Source organism: Neovison vison, chromosome 5, assembly GCF_020171115.1.
Source record: "Neovison vison isolate M4711 chromosome 5, ASM_NN_V1, whole genome shotgun sequence".
Taxonomy (NCBI): domain Eukaryota; kingdom Metazoa; phylum Chordata; class Mammalia; order Carnivora; family Mustelidae; genus Neogale; species Neogale vison.
In genome coordinates, this window is record NC_058095.1 from 47,099,898 (window position 1) to 47,119,540 (window position 19,643).

Consider the following 19,643-nt stretch of genomic DNA (forward strand, 5'->3'; position numbering starts at 1 on the left):
TTTCCTCTGGAGAGAAGAACCAAGAGAAGGGAAAGAAGATGATATTTCATTATATACCTTCTTGAAATGTTTGAAATTTTTATTCTGGGTATGCTTAACTTTTTTTAATCTAATAAAGAAGTTTACTATAGTTAACAATACTGTATTATATATATGGAAGTTGGCTAGAGTAGATCTTAAAAGTTCTCATTATAGGAAAAAAAAACTTGCAGCTTTGTGAAGTTGTGGATTTTGACTAAACTTACTGTTGTGATCATTTCACAATATATACAAATCCCTGTGTTGTACACCTAAAACTAATATAAGGTTATAGGTCATTGATATCTCAGTACAACTGGAGGCAAAAAAGCAGCTTACCAAAAAACAACATTTAACAAAGTAGTGAGCCTTTTTCAGTTGAATCATGATTTGGTAGTTTCATATCTGTTCAGGTTTGGTTTTTGTTTTTTTGTTTGTTTGTTTTTTGTCTCCTTATTTATTTATTTTTATATATGAAACCAGTGTTTGAGGACAGCATATGTGGGTGTATTGGGTTGACTTATCACTTCAAAGTGAATTTAAAAATAAATGATAAAGTAGTATCATATAACACCCATGGTCACCAGTAAAGAACACCTTTCTTACTCTATCTCAGTCTTTTTTTTCCCATATGTGGTCATTAAAAGCTCGTAAAGTTCTTATTTTACGTAAATGGCAAAGAAAATAACTGGTAAATAAGTGAGCACTTTAAGCTTCATTGATCTGGGAACTTACGTTGAGAAAAAAAAAAAAGTATAAGTAATTTCTTTTAGAGAGAATTATCCCTGGACCAATACAGAAAATCAGGTAAGGAGTATAGTTTCCAAACAGAGAAGTTTGTCATAAGAATTCATCTGCTTCGGGAATTCTGCTTCTAATGAATTTTCATATTCTGGACACAAGATATTGAGAGAAATGTGTACTATATGGTTAATTTGAATACAGATTTGGTTTTCTAAGTAAAACTTCTGTGGGTAAGTAGGTTAAGTCTTTGGACTTGAAAGCCAGTGAATTTGTTTGATTTTTGGAGGCTAAATAATGTGTTCCTTGAGCCAAATTTTAAAGCATTAAATTTTCACTGCACTTCCCATCAACACATACTTCTCTCAGAAACTTGTTTAATAGTTATCATTTACCAGGATGGCTGGAGTATCACTAATACAGGAAAGGAATGGTTTAGTTATGGATGAGGGCATTTATATGATATGCAAAATGAAGCTTCCGGTCACTGCTGACTCTTGTGAGGCGAAGAGTAAGAGAGTGAGTCTTTGAACATCCCCTTGTCATCTGACATGTATTTACACAAACTTACCAGGCCACAGCAGCTCTTGGCCACAGTTCCTCTCCAGAAGGTATTTTCCTTAACTTAAAATGCAGTACCACTATCCTCAAGATTTGTGTACTTTCCTGTTAGTGATACCCTAATAAAAGAGGAAAAATAAATTTTAGAAATAAGGAAATGCTCTTCCATGCGAAACTTCTGTCCCAAAAGGGGCCAAACACTGAGTGGAATTGTTGATAGTGAAAGATTTTGGTTGTTGATGTTGTTGTTATGTGCTGTTTTCATACCTGGACAGGAAACCCTGTTTGAGGTGGGGTAGTCACTGGAAGGCTGAATCTTGTCACCGTCCGCCATTACAGCTCCCTGGTACTGGAGGTCTATATCATTCACAAAGAAAACTTACCATTCCTCAAGATGTTAGAAGTTGTTTCGTGTGTTCAGGACTGCTAATCTTACCCATAATCTATTCTTGACTCTATATTGTTTTATTTTTACCCTTTGGACCTCCATAAAACTTTTCTTATGCCTGCCCTTAGCCTATAGATCCTGTAGTTGTGTGTGTGTGTGTGTGTGTGTTTGTGTGTGTTTAAGATTTTGTTTATTTATTTATTTGAGAAAAAGAAAGAGTGCATGAATGGGAGGAGGGAAAGAGGAAGAGGGAGAGAGAGCATTTGAAGCAGATGCTGCCCTGAGTTCAGTGCCCAGTGTGGGGCTTCATTCCACAACCCAGAGATCATGACCTGAGCCAAAATCAAAAGTCAGGCATTCAACTGACTGGGCCACCCAGGCGCCCTTAGGTCATGTATCCAACTGGCCTTACAGTTTCTTTCAAGAAGAGATGTTGGTAGGGGCACCTGGGTGGCTCAGTGGGTTAAAGCCTCTGTCATTGGCTCAGATCATAATCCCAGGGTCCTGGAATCAAGCCCTGCATTGGGCTTTCTGCTCAGCAGGGAGCCTGCTTCCCCATCTCTCTTTGCCTGCCTCTCTGCCTACTTGTGATCTCTGTCTGTCAAATAAATAAATAAATAAATAAATAAAAATTTTAAAAAGATGTTGGTAAACTAATTGGGGCATAATAGGTCCTAGAATGCACCAGGACTCAAAGGGAGCCTTAAGTCTACTACAATTTGTTTTTTGGGAGAAGAAAACAAAAAAAGATGGGAGGACAGAAAAAGATGAACCAGTAGTAATAAAATTGCTACATTCATGTGTAATTATATATGTATATTTCTTAAAGATTTATTTATTTTAGAGAGAGAGAGCATGAGCAGGAGAGGCAGAGGGAGAGGAAGAGAGAATCTCAAGTGGACTCCCCACTGAGTGCCAAGCCCAATGCAGGGATCGATCCCGTGATCCTGAGATCTCAACCTGAGCTGAAACCAAGAATTGGGTCACTCAACCAACTGCACCACCCAGACGCCCCATGTAATTATATATTTTCTGAGGCATTTTCCTCATGTGAGACTTAAACCATGATGGTGCCAAAAGGAAGAACATTCCTTAATGAAGTCAGGCCAAAGCTGTATTGGAGTGTGGAGTATGTTGGCTCAGTTTGTATGAAGCAGAGTCAAAAATACCCAGGACCCAAGAAAATCATACAGAAGGCACTGGAAAAAATTTAATATACCAATCTGACAAAACCCAAACTTCTACTAAATTTTGTAAGCATGAAATCCATGTGAAAGGTGTTATTTTAAAAATCACTACAATGGGGCACCTAGGTAACTCAGTGGGTTAAAGCCTCTGCCTTTGGCTCAGGTCATGATCCCAGGGTCCTGGGATTGATCCCCGCATTGGGCTCTCTGCTCGGCAGGGAGCCTGGTTCCCCCTCCCTCTCTCTCTGCCTGCCTCTCTGCCTACTTGTGATCTCTGTCTGTCAAATAAATAAATAAAATCTTTTTTTTAAAAAATCACTACAACAATAGTACCACAGTAAATTTGAACCTGTGAACTGAACAGCTCCTTCTTCATGAAATCACTGACCACATTTGACTTTGTTGATTAGTTCCATACCTAATGGGACTACTAGTATTACTACTATTTATAATAATTTATACTTTTGACTGTAGATTTATTTTACCGAAGTAAAGAAAAAACACTAATTAATAGCACATGCCATAAATTTAAGTCACTGGCTGTCATTCAGTATGCTTTGCCTTTGAGTAATGATCATAATTTATAAAGCGTACAGATTTGGAGACAGTACAGCTCAGTGGATTAGAACTAGACTTTAGTAATTAGACAAGGTGGGGCTGAAGCCTAGCTCTGCAACTTATGAGTCACTTACTTGACTTTGGCTAAGTTATGTAATCTCTGTGTCTCACTGTCTTTATCCGCAGCTTTGAGACAATAATGTATCTCAGGACTATGTTGAGAATTAAATGAGATTGTACACGAAGAGTCTTGATCTAGAGCGTGTACCCAGTAAGACTTCAGTAAAGCTGTTATTTTTTTATTATTGCTATAACTGACTTTCTCCTCTAAGTCAAAACATGTTGAGAATTCAGTTTAATAGCTTCCTAACAAGAATTAAACACTGAGAATACCATGGTCCAAGGAAAACAGAACTACGAACCAATAATTCCAGGTTATGATTGCCTGGTTGACATATGATAAATGCACTTATTGTCAGCATATTTATCCATATAGACCACATACTTAAGTTTTCATGTTTTGAATTCTGTCAAAATCTTATTCCTATTGAAAATATTCTAACTCAGTAGGCTCCATTTTAGTACCAGTTGAACAATAACAGTGGTAGATGGAATGTGTTGTTATAAAGCCAGAATGATTGCTGACAGACTATAATTTGCTTTATGAAGTGTGTGTTGTCACATATACAATTATCTGGTTTATATTTGTTGCTGTCAGCCTTCCAGTTTGTTAATGTCCAGTAGGTGTGCCCTGTGTGAAACCTAAGAAGGGTTAAAAATCTTAGCGTTTGCTGGTGGGGGGAGGGGTAGGAACAGAAGGGTTCACTTGGTGGCTACCTTTTTTCTTTTCTCTTTCTTTTTTAAGAACGAGGGTGATGCTACACACTGCAGCCCACCCTACTGGTCAAAATGAAAAACTGCATCATAAAGGATCCCTTTTCTGAAAGAGGGGGAAAAACTTTTCATTTGGTTCCCATGGGCATTTTCCTGTCCAACCCCCAACTGACAGAAACGTAGTTCCTTAGGAAATATTATTAAGCTATGCTACCCTTTCGGTTGTAGCATCAAATCAATTTTATTTCATTTCTGATCATTTAGACTGTGCTGTTCTCTGAAATGATAACCCTAAAGGTTCTTGGGAAGTGTTTTACTCTCTGCATGATAAAAATAGTACAATTAGTAAACAGTATCATGAGCTAAAAAAAATTTTTTTTTGACCTTAGGTTCAATTTATTTCATATATATTTGAGATCTTATTGGAGCAACTTTTTAAAAGAATGATAAATGGAAACTTTCTTTACCTGGGCTATCATTTGTTCTGTAGACTTAATGACATTCAGTACTATTATACTTACTGCCAGGGCCTTGGAGGGGAAAAAAAGAATATTTATACATTGAGTTATGGCTAGATATAAGAGGGGGGAGAAAGAGATGGGCAGGAAGTCAGACTATACAATGGAGAAGAATTTGAGACCTTCACTATACATGGATTAATCACAAGAACTAACCACGCAAATCCAAATGGATATTTAGAAACCAGTGAAGCCTCTAAGATGGTCTGTGGGAAACACTATACATTTTCTAATGCATGAGTATGTGCAAAATGTTATCTAATTTATAACAGAAGTGTTGACAGAACTTTAGCTTTGGTGTTGCAAATGGACTCCATAACATATTTACATGGGAGGAACATTTCACATATATGGGCACATATGTACCCAATCTATTTCTGTAGTTGGTGTTATATTCAATAACTTAGGTGAATGGTTATACTAAGGAATAATACGCTGCAGTTTTTTCCAGTCTTACCTTAGTTCAGCTTTGGGAACTGCATTACTATTAAATTGGTCCATGAAAACCTGGCAATATTAATGCTATCAAGCATGAAAACTAACTGGATTTGGATCAGGGACTTTTATTTATAGCATTTTATATAGAATTTATTAGTTTAAAGAGGGAACTGTGTGTCTCATGGGTTTTTAAATATTAAAGAGTCAGAAGTCACGTGTTCCAGTAGCAACAATAAAAACAAATGTCAAAAAATTGCTGATAATTCTACATTAATTTCGATTTCCTTATTTTATCCTGAGATACTTGGTGAAGTAATAACAAACCCTGGGAATTTTGAACTATGCTATAGAAACAGTTGGTTGCAGATGTGAATAAAGTCTTTATAGCACAGCTCACAATTAATTAGAAGTAAAAGATGATGGCTTCATACAAATGTGAAAAAACCGTTGAGCCTTTATATGTCGAATAAGCAAACATCTATTTATGTCTTATCTATTTGCTGTTGTTGTGTTACTTTTTTTTTTTTTAAGGATTTTATTTATGTATTTGACAGACAGAGATCACAAGGAGGCAGAGAGAGAGGAGGAGGCAGGCTCCCTGCTGAGCAGAGAACTTGATGTGGGGCTTGATGCAGGGCTCGATCCCAGGACCCTGGGATCATGACCTGAGCCGAAGGCAGAGGCTTTTACCCACTGAGCCACCCAGGCGCCCCTGTTGTGTTACTTTTTATGATTAAGCTGCTTTCCATCTTTTCTTTTCTTTTTTCTTTTTTTTTTTTTCATTTCTTTGGTAAAGTTGTCATTATGGCCTGTTTTTGTCCCCAAATAGTACCTGTAAGTTCAGAATCAGATGGGTTTGCTGTGAGTCAAAATAGCTAGAAGGGGAATATCATCATGGTTCATTTTCCCCCCTCCCTGTTTTATTTGGAATTGAATTAGGAAATGAAAGTTTTTAGCAGTTTAATTCACTTCTCCATAAAGTTTATGGAGCAGCAACAGCTGGTTGAATCCATGGCAGAAAAAAAAGGCCAACTTCTAGTGGCCAAGCTATTGTTTCAGAATTAAGGGGGAAAACTCATTAACTGTTAATGAAAACACTGGGAATAAAAACAAATAGCACAGAAACCCTAGCAAATAATTACCTCACACCTGACACAAAGCTGCTTTATATTTCTGCTCCAAACCTCAGAAATTCACAACTTATCATTCTACGGGGCATGAATGAAATTGAGTTTGATTCTCAGGAAAGAACAATAGAGAAATCATCCCCCTTATAGGCCCCTCAGCACCATATTCAGTGGAGAACTTACCCTTGAATATACTAAGGAGTGTATCTAGCGCCCAATTCTTAGGATGCTTAGGATAGAGGAGCAAATTACCAGCTAATAGCAGATGAACCCTTGATATAGTTTCCCAAGATCTTGTTTAGAAATACAAAGAAAAGGGACTGGAGGTAGTAGATGTGATTAATGGAGATATTGTGTGTTAGAATATATATCTGTATAGAAATATATTGATTCTGAGCAAGTTGCAATGGGAAAGTGTGTCTCTAGTGGCAAGGGGTCTTGCTTGTGAGAAAGCCACTCTAAGCAATGGAGTTCGAAGCCCTAATTGCAGAGCTGCTGAATGGAAGTGTCTGTCACTATAGTTTGTGATCATTTATGTCTGATCCCACCGGACGACGGTCGTAGTCGCCTGGAACTGTGATTCTCAGAGCTGCAGATGAATCCAGCGATCACGTGCGGTTGTGTTCTAAGGAAAAATGATGTTCTAAACTTAAACAAATCCAAAATGACCACAGTAATTGCTGGTTCTCCTATAAAACTTTTCACCCATGCATCTCGAGTAGTTATAATCATTTTAATTACACGGGAGTATCTATTTATATAGTGTTATAGGCTTTTTTCTGCATGTGCCCAAGGGAGTTGGGCCACTCGATGTGACACTAAAAACACTTATAGCAACATTTCCATCATCAGGAACAAATTACGCTTGGATGTAAAACGTATTTTTAAACGTTTCCCCCACCACAACCATTTTTAGTACTAACCCAGGCTCTGTTTTTGCTGCATTGAGTTGTATACCTTTGTTGTTGTATACTTTACAAAGGCACGGTCTTACATTTGGCACGGGGACGACTATTAAAAGCCCACCTTTGGTAACTGTGTTCAGAAACCCTAGGGAAAACACAGAAGTGACTTTTCCATCTGAAGCCAATAGATCAAATGCGAAATCCAGGCAGGTATTTGGTATTTTGGTTGAGATTTTTAAAATGAAAACTCTGAAGGCAATTGAATTGGATCCCGGGTCAGAAAAAGGATACTACATCTGAAACTAATGATGTAGTGACTAATGACTGTATGTTGGCTAATTAGATTTAAATTTTAAAAAAAGAAAAAAGAGAGAAAAAGGACCTTAGTGGGAAAACTGGTGACATCCAAATAAAGTCTATAATTTATTTAATAGCAGTGTAGCAATGTTAATTTCTTGGTTTTGACAGAAATACCCTAGTTATGTAAGAAGTTGGGGGAAATTGAGTGAAGGGTATGTGGAAACCATCTGTACTATCTTTGTAATGCTTTCAATAAATCTAAAATTATTCCAAAATAAAATGTTCATTTAAAAAAATGTTCATTAAAATACAACAAAACAAAGTCCCACTTGATTGGCTTTTTTTTTTTTAAAGCCTGGAATGCTAGAAAACGTAAGAGTAACTTTGTCAAATTTCTGAAGCAAGCAGAAAAGCTTGAGTCTAGAATGACAGTTGATAAATAATGTTCAGTATACCTACAAATGTTAAATTTTGTTTGGTAACCCAAACTACTTCTTTTTTTTAAAAATAGATTTCGGCTTGGCTCACAATTTTAAAATTCCTTTAACCTCACAGCTCACTTTCAGGTTACCTGCCAAGCGGTCCGCTTGGTAATAGAATTTCAGTGGATTTGCAAATTCCACTGATGTAAAATTTCAGTACTTTAACCCTCAGTCCAGTATTTGAGAATTTTTCTGGCTATAAGGGAAATTTCACAGCAATACTATAAGCATAACTGTAATAAGCTTTGTATCCTGATCTGTAGCCCTAATAAAGGAGAGGATTTGTTCTGGCTCTGGCCAACACTTCTGTGAGGTTGTTGTTTGTTGTTGTTGTTGTTGTTTTTCACTTTTCTTTTCCACAATCAAGTCCATACTTTATTCCTAGAGCCCTGTATCTGCAGGAGCTCAAGTCAGATGGACAGACAAGCTACCTACCATCGAGCGTTCACAGAAGAGACTAGCTATCATCTTCTAATTTATGGAAAGAGAAGGCTACAGCTATTCTCTTTTTATCATTTTATATCCTCCCTATCCTTCCAGTTTAATTGTAGGAAATAAACCTTTAAAGTGAAGCAATACAGATTCTATGTAGGTTGTTTGGTTTCACTGCTCCCTCGTTGAAATCCAGGGCCAAAACTCGACAGTGTTTACTGAGATTAGCATTGGTGATTTCCTTTGGAAATTAGTATTTGAGATAATATTAAATTCAGTTGAAAATCCCCTTTTCATGTTTGTGAAATGAACTGAGCAGCTGTTGGTGTCCTTTTATCAGCAGACTGTACCTCTGTTTGGGGGATTTTAAGGAAAGCCATTTGCAATGCAGAGCCTTTTCTTCCGGTTTCTGAATGATCGAACATCTTCCGTCTGAACCTTTTAAAGTATCATAATAGCATGGGCCACTTCTACAAAATATAATCCAATGTATGTTGAAAACACCCAAAAGGGATTAGCATTGTTTTAATTGCATAATTCAGTGTTGCATATACATTACCTTTCATCAAAGCCATTTTACAGAACAAATATTACCTTCTTAGGGCTTTTAGAATTCCTAAGGGGTTGGTTGCATAGGCTGTAAACTAGAATTATAAAGAGAGAATTTCTTAAGATTGCAAAACAAGTAGTGATTTAAATTGGAATAGAATCCAGCAAAGTCTAGGTTCTCTCTGTTTTTAAGTCTCTCAGTTTTCAGAGAAGGAAAGAATATTGACCTGTTACATTGTATGATGTATAGTTTAACCCTTTGTATGATTTATTCTGTTCCATTTGGCAATATAAAGAGAAACAGGCATTCAGGATAAAGGTTGCAATTAATGGAAGCCAATATTTATGAATATGTGTGTGTGTGTGTGTATATATATATATATATATATATATATATATATATATAGTTGTGCTTTCATTTTAAGTACGATGGAAAGTTTCTCTGGGTGGCAAGAGGTGTCCCCACTCTATGGCAACAGTTTCTAAGTTCTAGTTAGTTAGCTGACTGGAAAATTTCCCATCTAGGTAAGTTGGTTCTTATTCATCTGTGTCTCATATGTTAATGGATAGCGGCCATGTCCACCAAGTAAAAGATTTATCTTTCAGAGGAGGGCAAGGATGAATATCAGAAGACATCGACAAAGACCTTTATAAAGATATCCAATGTATGACCTTGTTTTCTTTCTTCTTTGTCCCTTAGGGGGAGACCAAGCTGAAAGTTACCTTGGGCAGGACAGCTCCGATGATAATCAGAGTGGAACTCATGGCCCTTCTCTCACATCGGATGCACCTTTTTTGCCTGATTATCAGGATGAGGGTGAGTGTCATCTTCCTGGATTTTGGGTTGATCACGCTGCTTTGTTACTTTTTGTCTTGGTGTTTTTGCCTTTTGTCATGTTGAACCATGTGAACTTCAGTAGGTTTTCTGTATTGGTTATCGCTAGTTTGCAAAAACAACAATTTGTTTCATTGTGGTGCTGATCCTTCTAGGTAATTCAATACTTCTGAAGCTAATGTATTTAGGGAAACACTAATTCTATACTGGAGCAGGAAGACATCATTATTGATCTTTTTTTAAGAACTGTAGCTCAAAAGCTAAGAGAACATCTTAAGATGGCAGGGCCCAGTTCACCATCTTTCAGATTTCTTAGTTTCACAGAGTTGCATGAGAATCAGAGTTTCATTTAGTGATTATTGGATTATTGACTTATTGTGGATTATTTGAGGCCCTTGAGCTCATCATATCATAATAAGATTTGTTTTTAAAGATTTTATTTATTTATTTACTTGACAGACAAAGATCACAAGTAGGCAGAGAGGCAGGCAGAGAGAGAGAGGGGTAAGCAGGCTCGATCCCAGGACCCTGAGATCATTACCTGAGCTGAAGGCAGAGGTTCAACCCACTGAGCTACCCAAGTGCTCCGAAGATATGATTTTTATCTATGCTTCTCCCATATCCCTCTCTGACCATACTGATGTTGTTCAAGAAGAAAGGGAAGCCACAAGAACCACAACGTAAATCTTCCTGGAGCATTAATTTTACTTGAAGATTTGAGAATGGGAGGAGTTAAATAATTCAACTGTTATAAACATTACTTTTATATTAAAAACACATCGGTATGTAATAGAACTGGGGTGTAAAATGTGTATGAATTTTTAAGATACATGAATATAAAATTTTTGGCTAGGTGTCTGCCAGTTTCTGGCTCAGGCTCAGATATCCCAAGGGTGGGGGTTCACTGTGTCTCTTCTGGCATCTGGCCACTTGAACAGACGGTTTGATCATCACTGATGCACACGGTTATCTTACCAGAGTCTCTCTTGTGCCTTTTCGGTGGGGAAAAAAGGTAGACACGCTACTAAGCTGAATATTAAATTGGAACATATTATTCACTTAGGGATTGGGAGTAGAGCTGGTAAACTATTCCTTATTTCTCTTTATTGGCCTGCAATCACTCAATTTATTTTTCTTTCAAATTTCCCTGTGACTTTGGCATTTTCCAGGAGTTCATAATCCCTAATATTTTTCTCTTTTTAACTTATCCACTAATTCTTTTTTTTCTTAAGTTTTTATTTAAATTCCATTAGCATATAGTGTAATATTAGTCCACTCATCCATTAATTCTTATTTCATTTAGCCTTTTTGGCAAACCAGGTTTTCTCACTTTCATTGCATTAATAACGTCCACATCAGAACTATGGATTCAGTCATACAGAAACATTTTATTTGGTCTGAGCTTTTTTAGAAACTGGGCCTTGCAGTTTAGGATCTGTATATTGACTCAAGTGTACACTAAAAACATTGTTTGGATTACAAGCTTAATGATTACACTGGTAGTTTATTAATAACTTTAGAAAATTAACAGGGCAAAACCAACCTTTCATTTGTTTTTGATTAATCCAATGCCTGACAGAATTAGAACAATACTACCTCATTAATCCATAGGTCACTTATTTGGTATTTCCAGCTTTCCCAGACACAGCTGAGAACACAATCAGTAAGCCAGAAGGACCTCTAAGTGGAAATGGGTGTTCCTGAGTGTGGTGTTAACACTTTCGTAATTTAGCCTTGGGAAAGCCCCTGAGGTCTTCACTGGAGATTCCTCTTTTTACACATTTCTAACCATGACAGTGGTTTGATTTCTCGAAACCATAGTAGGATAAAACATCACATTTAGAAGAAAAGGCACTTTAGAGACATCAATTAACAAATAGTATAGAGGTGAGACCCAGGAACACAACTAAAAATTTATGCAGGACACAAAATTGGTAAACAAAAAAAATTTGTATGGGAACTCAAAAACATAGCACTCTGGGGCCATATCATATTGTAGAGAGAAACTAAGAGCTCAGTACCTTTAATAAAGTAAAACTTTTCAGCTAGCCTTTAGTAAGCACTTACTATGTACCTGCACCTGTGTTCTAAGTACTGTGCATCTGTCATCATTTAATCATGAGAATAGCCCGAAGAGGTAGATAGTAGGATTATCCTCATTTTACAGAGAAGGAAATGGAGACCCAGGAAGTTAACTGATCTAAGATCATACAGTTAGTACACAGTAGTGCCAGGATTTGTAATGACTCAGTCTAGCTTTGGAACCTCTGCTCTTAACCACCCTACTGTCTTTATCACTATCCTTATCCAGATTATCAGAGAAGATGGATTCATGTTCCAGACATTTTGGTTAAGACTATACAGATATTAAAAAAAAAAGACTATACAGATATATAGTTTGCTTAAAAGTATTTTCATTAAAAAGAGTTGAAATTAAAAAAAAAAATACAGTGTTGAAAGAGGAAAGTCTAGTCTCTAGAATATTCCAAGGTAGAAACTCTGCTCCATTATGGTTCCTCATAAGAGAGGAGCTAACTAGATCAGTAATATTAAATTCTTATTTCATAGATTTAATTTTTAGTTTTATGTATAAAAGTTAGAGGAATTCTCAAAGTTGACACAGTCAACGATAGACAGGAATAGATTGTTCATGTGTTAAAAATTTGATTGTAGGATGATGTTTATTTTTACAAAGTATTTTATTTATTCATTCATTTTATTTAGTTTCCCTTTTTAAAGTTTCATTTAAATTCTGGTTAGTTAACATGCACTGTAATATTACTTTTGGGTGTACAATGTACTGGTTCAACACTTCCCTACAGCACGGACTGCTCATCATGACAGGTGCACCCCTTAATCCCCTTCACCTACTTTACACATGCCCCTTCCACTTCCCTTCTGGTAACCATCTGTTCTCTGTAGGTAAGAGTCTGTTTCTTGGTTTGATTCTCTCTCTCTTTTTCTTGCCATGTGCCACGACATGGTTGGAGGTAGAGAGTTTTATGCTCAGCAAAGGAGTCAGTCAGAGAAAGACAACTACCATATGATTTCACTCATACGTGGAATTTAAGAAACAAACAAACAAGAGGGGGAAAAGAGAGAAAGGGAGATACTATTTAAATATGAGTTTCAGCAAAACATTGAAACTAGCCCAGTACCTGAGTGCCTGATGCCTAGTGGGTGTGATAAATGTTTGTTTCCTTGCCCTAAAAAGTAGTGATATGGGGTGCCTGGGTGGCTCAGTGGGTTAAAGCCTCTGCCTTCGGCTAAGGTCATGATCTCAAGGTCCTGGGATCGAGCCCTGCATTGGGCTCTCTGCTCTGCAGGGAGCCTGATTCCTCCTCTCTCTGCCTGCCTCTCTGCCTACTTGTGATCTCTGTCTGTCAAATACATAAATAAAATCTTTTTAAAAAAAAGTAGTGATAAGTACATATCCTATACAACTGAGGAAAAGGTTATAAAGATGTTAAAAATTTCAGTAGACATTCTATTCTGTTCCACTAGATTTTACCATTACTGAGAACAACAGTAACACTTCATATGATACTTATTATTTTAACACATACTTATTTAGAGATTACAGAGTAATAGCAAGACACTGTGCTGCTAAGCAGTAAGTGAAATATGCAGTAAAAAATCAGTCCCAGTTCCTGTCCTCGTGGAGCCTACCATCTCACTGCAAAAACACTATTAATAAGTAGACAAATGAACAGATATAAAGTCAGTGTCTTCACTTGCTAGTGGGATAGCTAAGGAAGAAAAGATATTCTTAAATTTTTTTTTGTAGTGACAGTTATTTTAGACTTTCAGAATTTTATCTTTATTAGAAAAATGAAAGGTTACTGTTTACAATATTTCAGCATTGTTGCACTCCACCTCAGCCACAACAGAGTCCTAAATGTACAATTATAAAAGGACACATGGTCTGACCCGTCCACCCGTAACTTCAGTGTGAGAAGCAATAACCACGGTGCGTGTCGTGTTTGTATCATGCTTTTGTGAAGACTACAAGAGCCCTAGAAGCATATAGAAGCCCGGCCAGGTGCACTACAAAAAATGAACACCAAGGTTACAGGCTAACCCATGCATAAAAATGAGAGCATGTTGCTACCTAATCCCAATTTCTTCTCCTTTTGCTTTGCAAATGCCCTCAATCTGGGAACAGCAGGCTGTATACCCTGTAGAGAGAGACCCACAAGCGAGAGCATAGCCCCACCATGGGGAATGAAAATTGGCTAACAAGTAATAACATGCAGATTTCTAAACCCAAGGAGGCATAGTTTCTACCATATTAAAGGAAAAAAAGTGCAGTATGAAACACTGGATACAATTACTGTACAAAAGCCAGCCAACTGTGCAGTTCAAGGTCTGCTTTCACTGTCCAAAATATACAATGGATTTTAATGTGCTTATAAACTTATCTCATTAGTGTACATTTTTAGAAGATGGGTCTACATACATTTTTAAAAGATGGGTTGGGGAAAGAGTTCTATAAACAGGTTATAGTGACTCCTTCTGGAAGAAAAAGATAAAATGAAGTTATTTTCTAGGAGAAGAAACCTAGAATATGTAACATTGTATTATTTATCATGTAATATATATTATTACATTCTAATTAAAGAAAAAGTAATGAATGAATATTGGACAAATAAATCTGGGAAGAAGTGAGAAAAATGTTCTTAGAATTTATTTTTACATCAGGTTGTCAAAGGTTTGAGATGGTTCTTATTCTCCAGTGAAATGAAAGATAGAACTGGGAATGTTAAAGACCTCTAACCATTTTTGGAGAAGAGTAATAATGAGTAAGGGAAAGACTGGTTTTGATCAATTTATTATATGCTACTTGATTTAAAAGGAATTACAGACCCAGTAAATATACAAATAGTGGTCATTTTCAACTCCATGTCTTTTCTGTAAGGTACATTAAATTAAAAGACATATAGAATATTTTGAAAATAAAGAGAATTAGTTTTTCACAGCTTTAGTTTAAGCCCCTTTTTTTTTTTACATTTCTCTGCTTTCATTTTAGTTCTGAAATAGAAGTCAATTTTTGGGTTTGATATTATGATAACAATAGACTAGCTTTTGTTGATCCTTGTGTGTTTCATTTTTATAATAATAATAGGAAGAAAATACTATTTTAATATATTCCTTAATGAAGGGAAGAATGTATTTTAAACACATCTACATTAGTATTGTAGGATTAAAAATGAAGGCTTAATTTATTAATTAGATTTTACTGATTAGACTTTTTTTGGTTGGAATTCATATTTGTCTTAAATTTCACTGTACCAAAGTTAGAATCATGCATTCTGAAAGTTGGAAAGGATGATTGTAAGAGGAATCATTTATGGAGCATTTACTATGCTGCACTAAATGTTTTTTGTGGATTATCTCATTTAATTCTTGAACTGGCTCAGAAAAGAAAGTTCCATTATCGCCACTGTTTACAGGTTAAAAAACTGAAGCTTAGAGAAATTCAGTGACTTGACCAAATCCACGAGTTGGGGGGGGGTGGTGGTGGAGGAAGGGTTCCAATAGATTACAAGCCTGCTGCTTTGTGTAAAGCTTTGGTTAGCTGGATGTTTTTCCTCTGAAAAACCCATTTTTATGGGCTTTACATCTCATTCTCCCTATTGTTTTTATTCTACCGGGTATAACATTCATTTGAAAAAATGAATGTTTTCAAAGCTAAAAACTAACCTCTAAATACCACTTTAACTGCATCCTTCAAAATTTGATACGTACCTACTTTCATTAGAATTTGCAATTCCATTCCATGTGTTTTGTAATTCCTTCGATGATAGGCTTTTTAACCTATGCATTATTTAGAAGCACTTGTGTGTGTGTGCATGTGTGTGTGTTCCTGGTTTTTATTTTGGTTTGTTTTTAGGTTCTAGGGATTTTTAAACCTTCTTTTCTATTTTGACTTAATTTTTATTACATGATAGTGTAAGAACATAGTCTATGTCACTTAGATTCTTTGGACTTTGTTGAGACTTTTTTTGTGGCCTAGTAATGATCAATTTATGCTTAGGTGCTGTGTGGTTCCCAGAAATATTTATTGAACACACCTCTTAACAGGTTTTAGTTTTCTTACTTTTTATTTATTTTATACTTTTAAATAGTGCTCTTCAAATTTTTTATATCCTGGCTTTTCTTTTAAATGCGGAGAAGTTCGTGTTAAAATCTCCAATTATAGTTGTCGATGTATCCATTTTTCTGTACTTTGCTTTACATTTTCAAGGTCTTGTTATTAGATACTTACAAAGAGCTGTAATTTGTTTTAAAAGGCTTCCTCTTATTGAGCCAAAATCCTATCCCTAGAACTTCCATTTATTAAGCTGGTCTACCCATAGCACCCCCAACTGACTTTCTTCTACTCAAGGAGTATAAAAGATGTCTGTTCACAAGCCAGTTGGAGACCCACATTGCTCCGAGTCATGTATAAGGCCTGAGTTTAGAGTATAAATTACGTTGTTTCACAGGATAAATAAACTGCACGTCTTACAGTGTTTACTGAGGTATGTGAATTAACGATGCAGTGGTTCGTGGTAAGTGACCTTACCAATCAGGTAAATCTTGGGCCACATCCTGCTGATGACTTTGGAGGAAAATGTGCATATTTGAGGGCAGCTTTACTTGGAATGTTAGAAACCTATTGTAGGCTCAGTCACCGGTAGGGTAATAGGTGGGGAGAATTAATGGGCTAAAAACAAGCTGTTTACTTCCCTCTCACTGATAGGGTCAAGCCCACTACTTTGTGTGTACGTGTAGAAGATTTTATTAATTAATAATTAATTAAATTGAGAGAGGGCGCAACTGCGTCTGCGAGTACAGGGAGGAGCAGAGGGAGAGGGACAAGCAGGCTCTGTACTGAGTGCAGAGCCGGACATGGGGCTCCGGCCCAAGACCCTGAGCTTGTGATCTGAGCCAAAGTTAAGAGTCAGATACTTAACCACCTGAGTCACCCAGGCGCCCCTTTGTGTGTGTGTGTTTTCAAGCACATAAACTATATGAAGATATTTAGAGTTTTTAGTAGAAACGGAGATAACAAATGTGACTCAAAATGGTCTCTCTCCATTTATGAATACACAACAAACGTGTGCATACGTTCATGCATTCAAACAAGCATTTCTCTCATTTCCTTTGTATTCTTCAAACAGTTGCTTTCATCTCTGTTGCTCACAGGAATATTTTTCTTTAGTAAAGGCACATGACTCCTGTCAACCCTGATGGAGTTTATGTGTGTGTGTGTGTCTACAGTGCACACTGCAAAAGAACACAAAACTTATTCCTTTCCATGTCTGCGCTTTTGGGGGCAAAGAACAAATTCTACCATAAAACATACTTTCATAAGCATGTCAGACTTCCGAACAAGTTTCTGTTGGCTTCAGGTGAGTCCATCAGATTTCAGATCATTGGGAGAAATTAAGGACCGATGGTGAGTTAACTGTGATAAGGGTAAGTGAGCTGTCACTCAGGATCGCAGTGGCCTCCTTCATGAAGATAAATGTCTTATTAGATCGAAGACATCATGTCGTTTATATAGTCTGGTATAAATCACAGATGAGGATGACAAACTGGGTCTCAAAGTTGACAGTAATTTATATAACTTAAACAAATGATTACCAAGGATTATACATGTTTTGTGAAGAATAAAAAAACAATAACAATTATCTGTCTATGAACTACCCATTTTTCATTCTTCAGCCTGGCACATTGGGCTGTCGGTGCATGTTTAAACTCTAACCTTCCGTCCAGTACCCAGGAAAGCAGTCTCTCATGCGTTGATGGCTGGATATCTTCCATAATGTTTCTTTCACTAGAATGTACTCTACAAATTGAACCCAAGGTTTTTTTGTTTTTTTTTTTTTTTTTTACATAGAATCATGGCATTTTAGATCTGGAGGAGACTACTTGGTAATCATCTATCTAATCTCTGTTTTACCGAAGAGGAAAGTATGTTTTAAAGAGGCTAATGATTAGGCCCTCTATCTAGCAAGACAGAGCCAGTATGGTAACCAAGACTGCTGCCCTGGGAGAGGCCTTCCCAGGCTCACACTGTATACCTTCCCTCACCTGCATGATCTCTACACACTCTTTGAGTGCAAACCCAAACAACTTTGCAGGAGGCCTGGTCATGTCTCTTAAACTATTTCTTGCAAGTTTCATTCAGGTTCTTCAGGTACATATGTCTCTCTAGTCAATGTATTTTCATCAATGTATTCTTTTCCAAGAATGATTTGGGAGTAGTATGTTTTATAAAGAATTTCAGGGGCACCTGGGTGGAGCCCTGCATCGGGCTCTCTACTCAGCGGGGAGCCTGCCTCTCTGCCTGCTTATGATCTCTGTCAAATAAATAAATAAAATCTTGTAGGGATGCCTGGGTGGCTCAGTTGGTTAAGCAGCTGCCTTCGGCTCAGGTCATGATCCCAGCGTCCTGGGATCGAGTCCCACATCGGGCTCCTTGCTCGGCAGGGAGCCTGCTTCTCTCTCTGCCTGCCTCTCTGCCTGCCTGTGCTCACTCTCCCTCTCTCTCTGACAAATAAATAAATAAAATCTTAAAAAAAAAAATAAATAAAAATAAATAAATAAATAAAATCTTGTAAAAAAATTTTCAAAGGGTTGCAAAAATGCTAACAATTATAACTACGAGTGACATACAATAAGTCCCTGAATTGATCTGACATATAACTAATTAGTTAGCTTTTTTGGCCTTTTTGTCCGTGGTATAGATTTTAATATACTGCTAATGAAGAGTTAGCTATGGAATATCTATATTGGATGCTTTTATTCATTCATGAGTTTAGAAGCTGTGTGGGGGATATGAAGAGGAATAGGATATGATGCCTTTCTAGTGAGTAAATAATCTAGTTGAAGAGAGAAGATTAGACACCCCCACAACAAAGTATACAATAAATAATCAAGTGGTGATTATCAGGGTCAGAGTTTGCAGGGGGGAAAAAAAACCCACAACAACACTTGGTTGGACTTGCAGTGGTTTGGAAGAAAGTCAAAATAATATTTGGCCTGAGCCATGGCCTAAGTGTTTTTAGAAGTCTATTCCAGACTGGGAGTATGGGCTGAAGTCCATTCTCTGAAAGGTCAAACCTTTATTGAGCTTCCACTATAATTAGTAGTGAAATAACTGTGGCCATTTTTAAGTGCAAATAGTTGACTTTTAAGTGAGTGACTTGGCAAATGAGATTAAGTTTTTCATTCTGCCTCGAGTATTCGTTGTTTCTCTCCAAATTCTAAAGTAGTCAACAAGGTTAATGGTAATGTGGAAGTTCTAATATATGATTATTGAAGATGTTAGTGTGGTCATTACAGTGGTGGTAAAATGATATGCGGTGTTTTGGTTGTTAATGTAACATATTTATCTGATTGATATATAAATCAATCAGAGGTGGGGAGGGTTTATATATCTTGTGTGCTGTTTATTAGAAAGTCTTATATACCATGCTTAATTACCTTGTTCTTAGAATCTACAAATGCATTCTAGTTAAACATAGCATCTGCCGTATAGATGAACACCAAATCACCAGAGGGTTAGCTATCTTACCTAGAGCAATCATTTCTAAAGTTCAGGAATTCCATATTCTCAGTACTCTCTCTATATATATGTGGAGATATATATATATATTTTTAATGGTGATTTGTTTTTTCGAATGGTAATTTGGTGATCTTTATTTTTCTGCTATCCATAAATTCTTTGGCCTATCATAGAACTCTGACTTTTCAAGCAAAAAGTGAATGTTAGAATG

At 36.7% G+C, this 19,643-nt stretch overlaps 1 protein-coding gene across 1 annotated transcript in view; it reads left to right on the plus strand.

The window, feature by feature from the left end:
* SKAP1 (src kinase associated phosphoprotein 1) overlaps positions 1–19,643 on the plus strand; it is a 268,220-nt gene that overhangs the window by 56,090 nt on the left and 192,487 nt on the right. Inside the window, exon 4 of the mRNA XM_044250249.1 lies at positions 9,739–9,855. Coding sequence (XP_044106184.1) covers positions 9,739–9,855 — 117 coding nt within the window. The remainder of the gene's footprint in view (positions 1–9,738; positions 9,856–19,643) is intronic.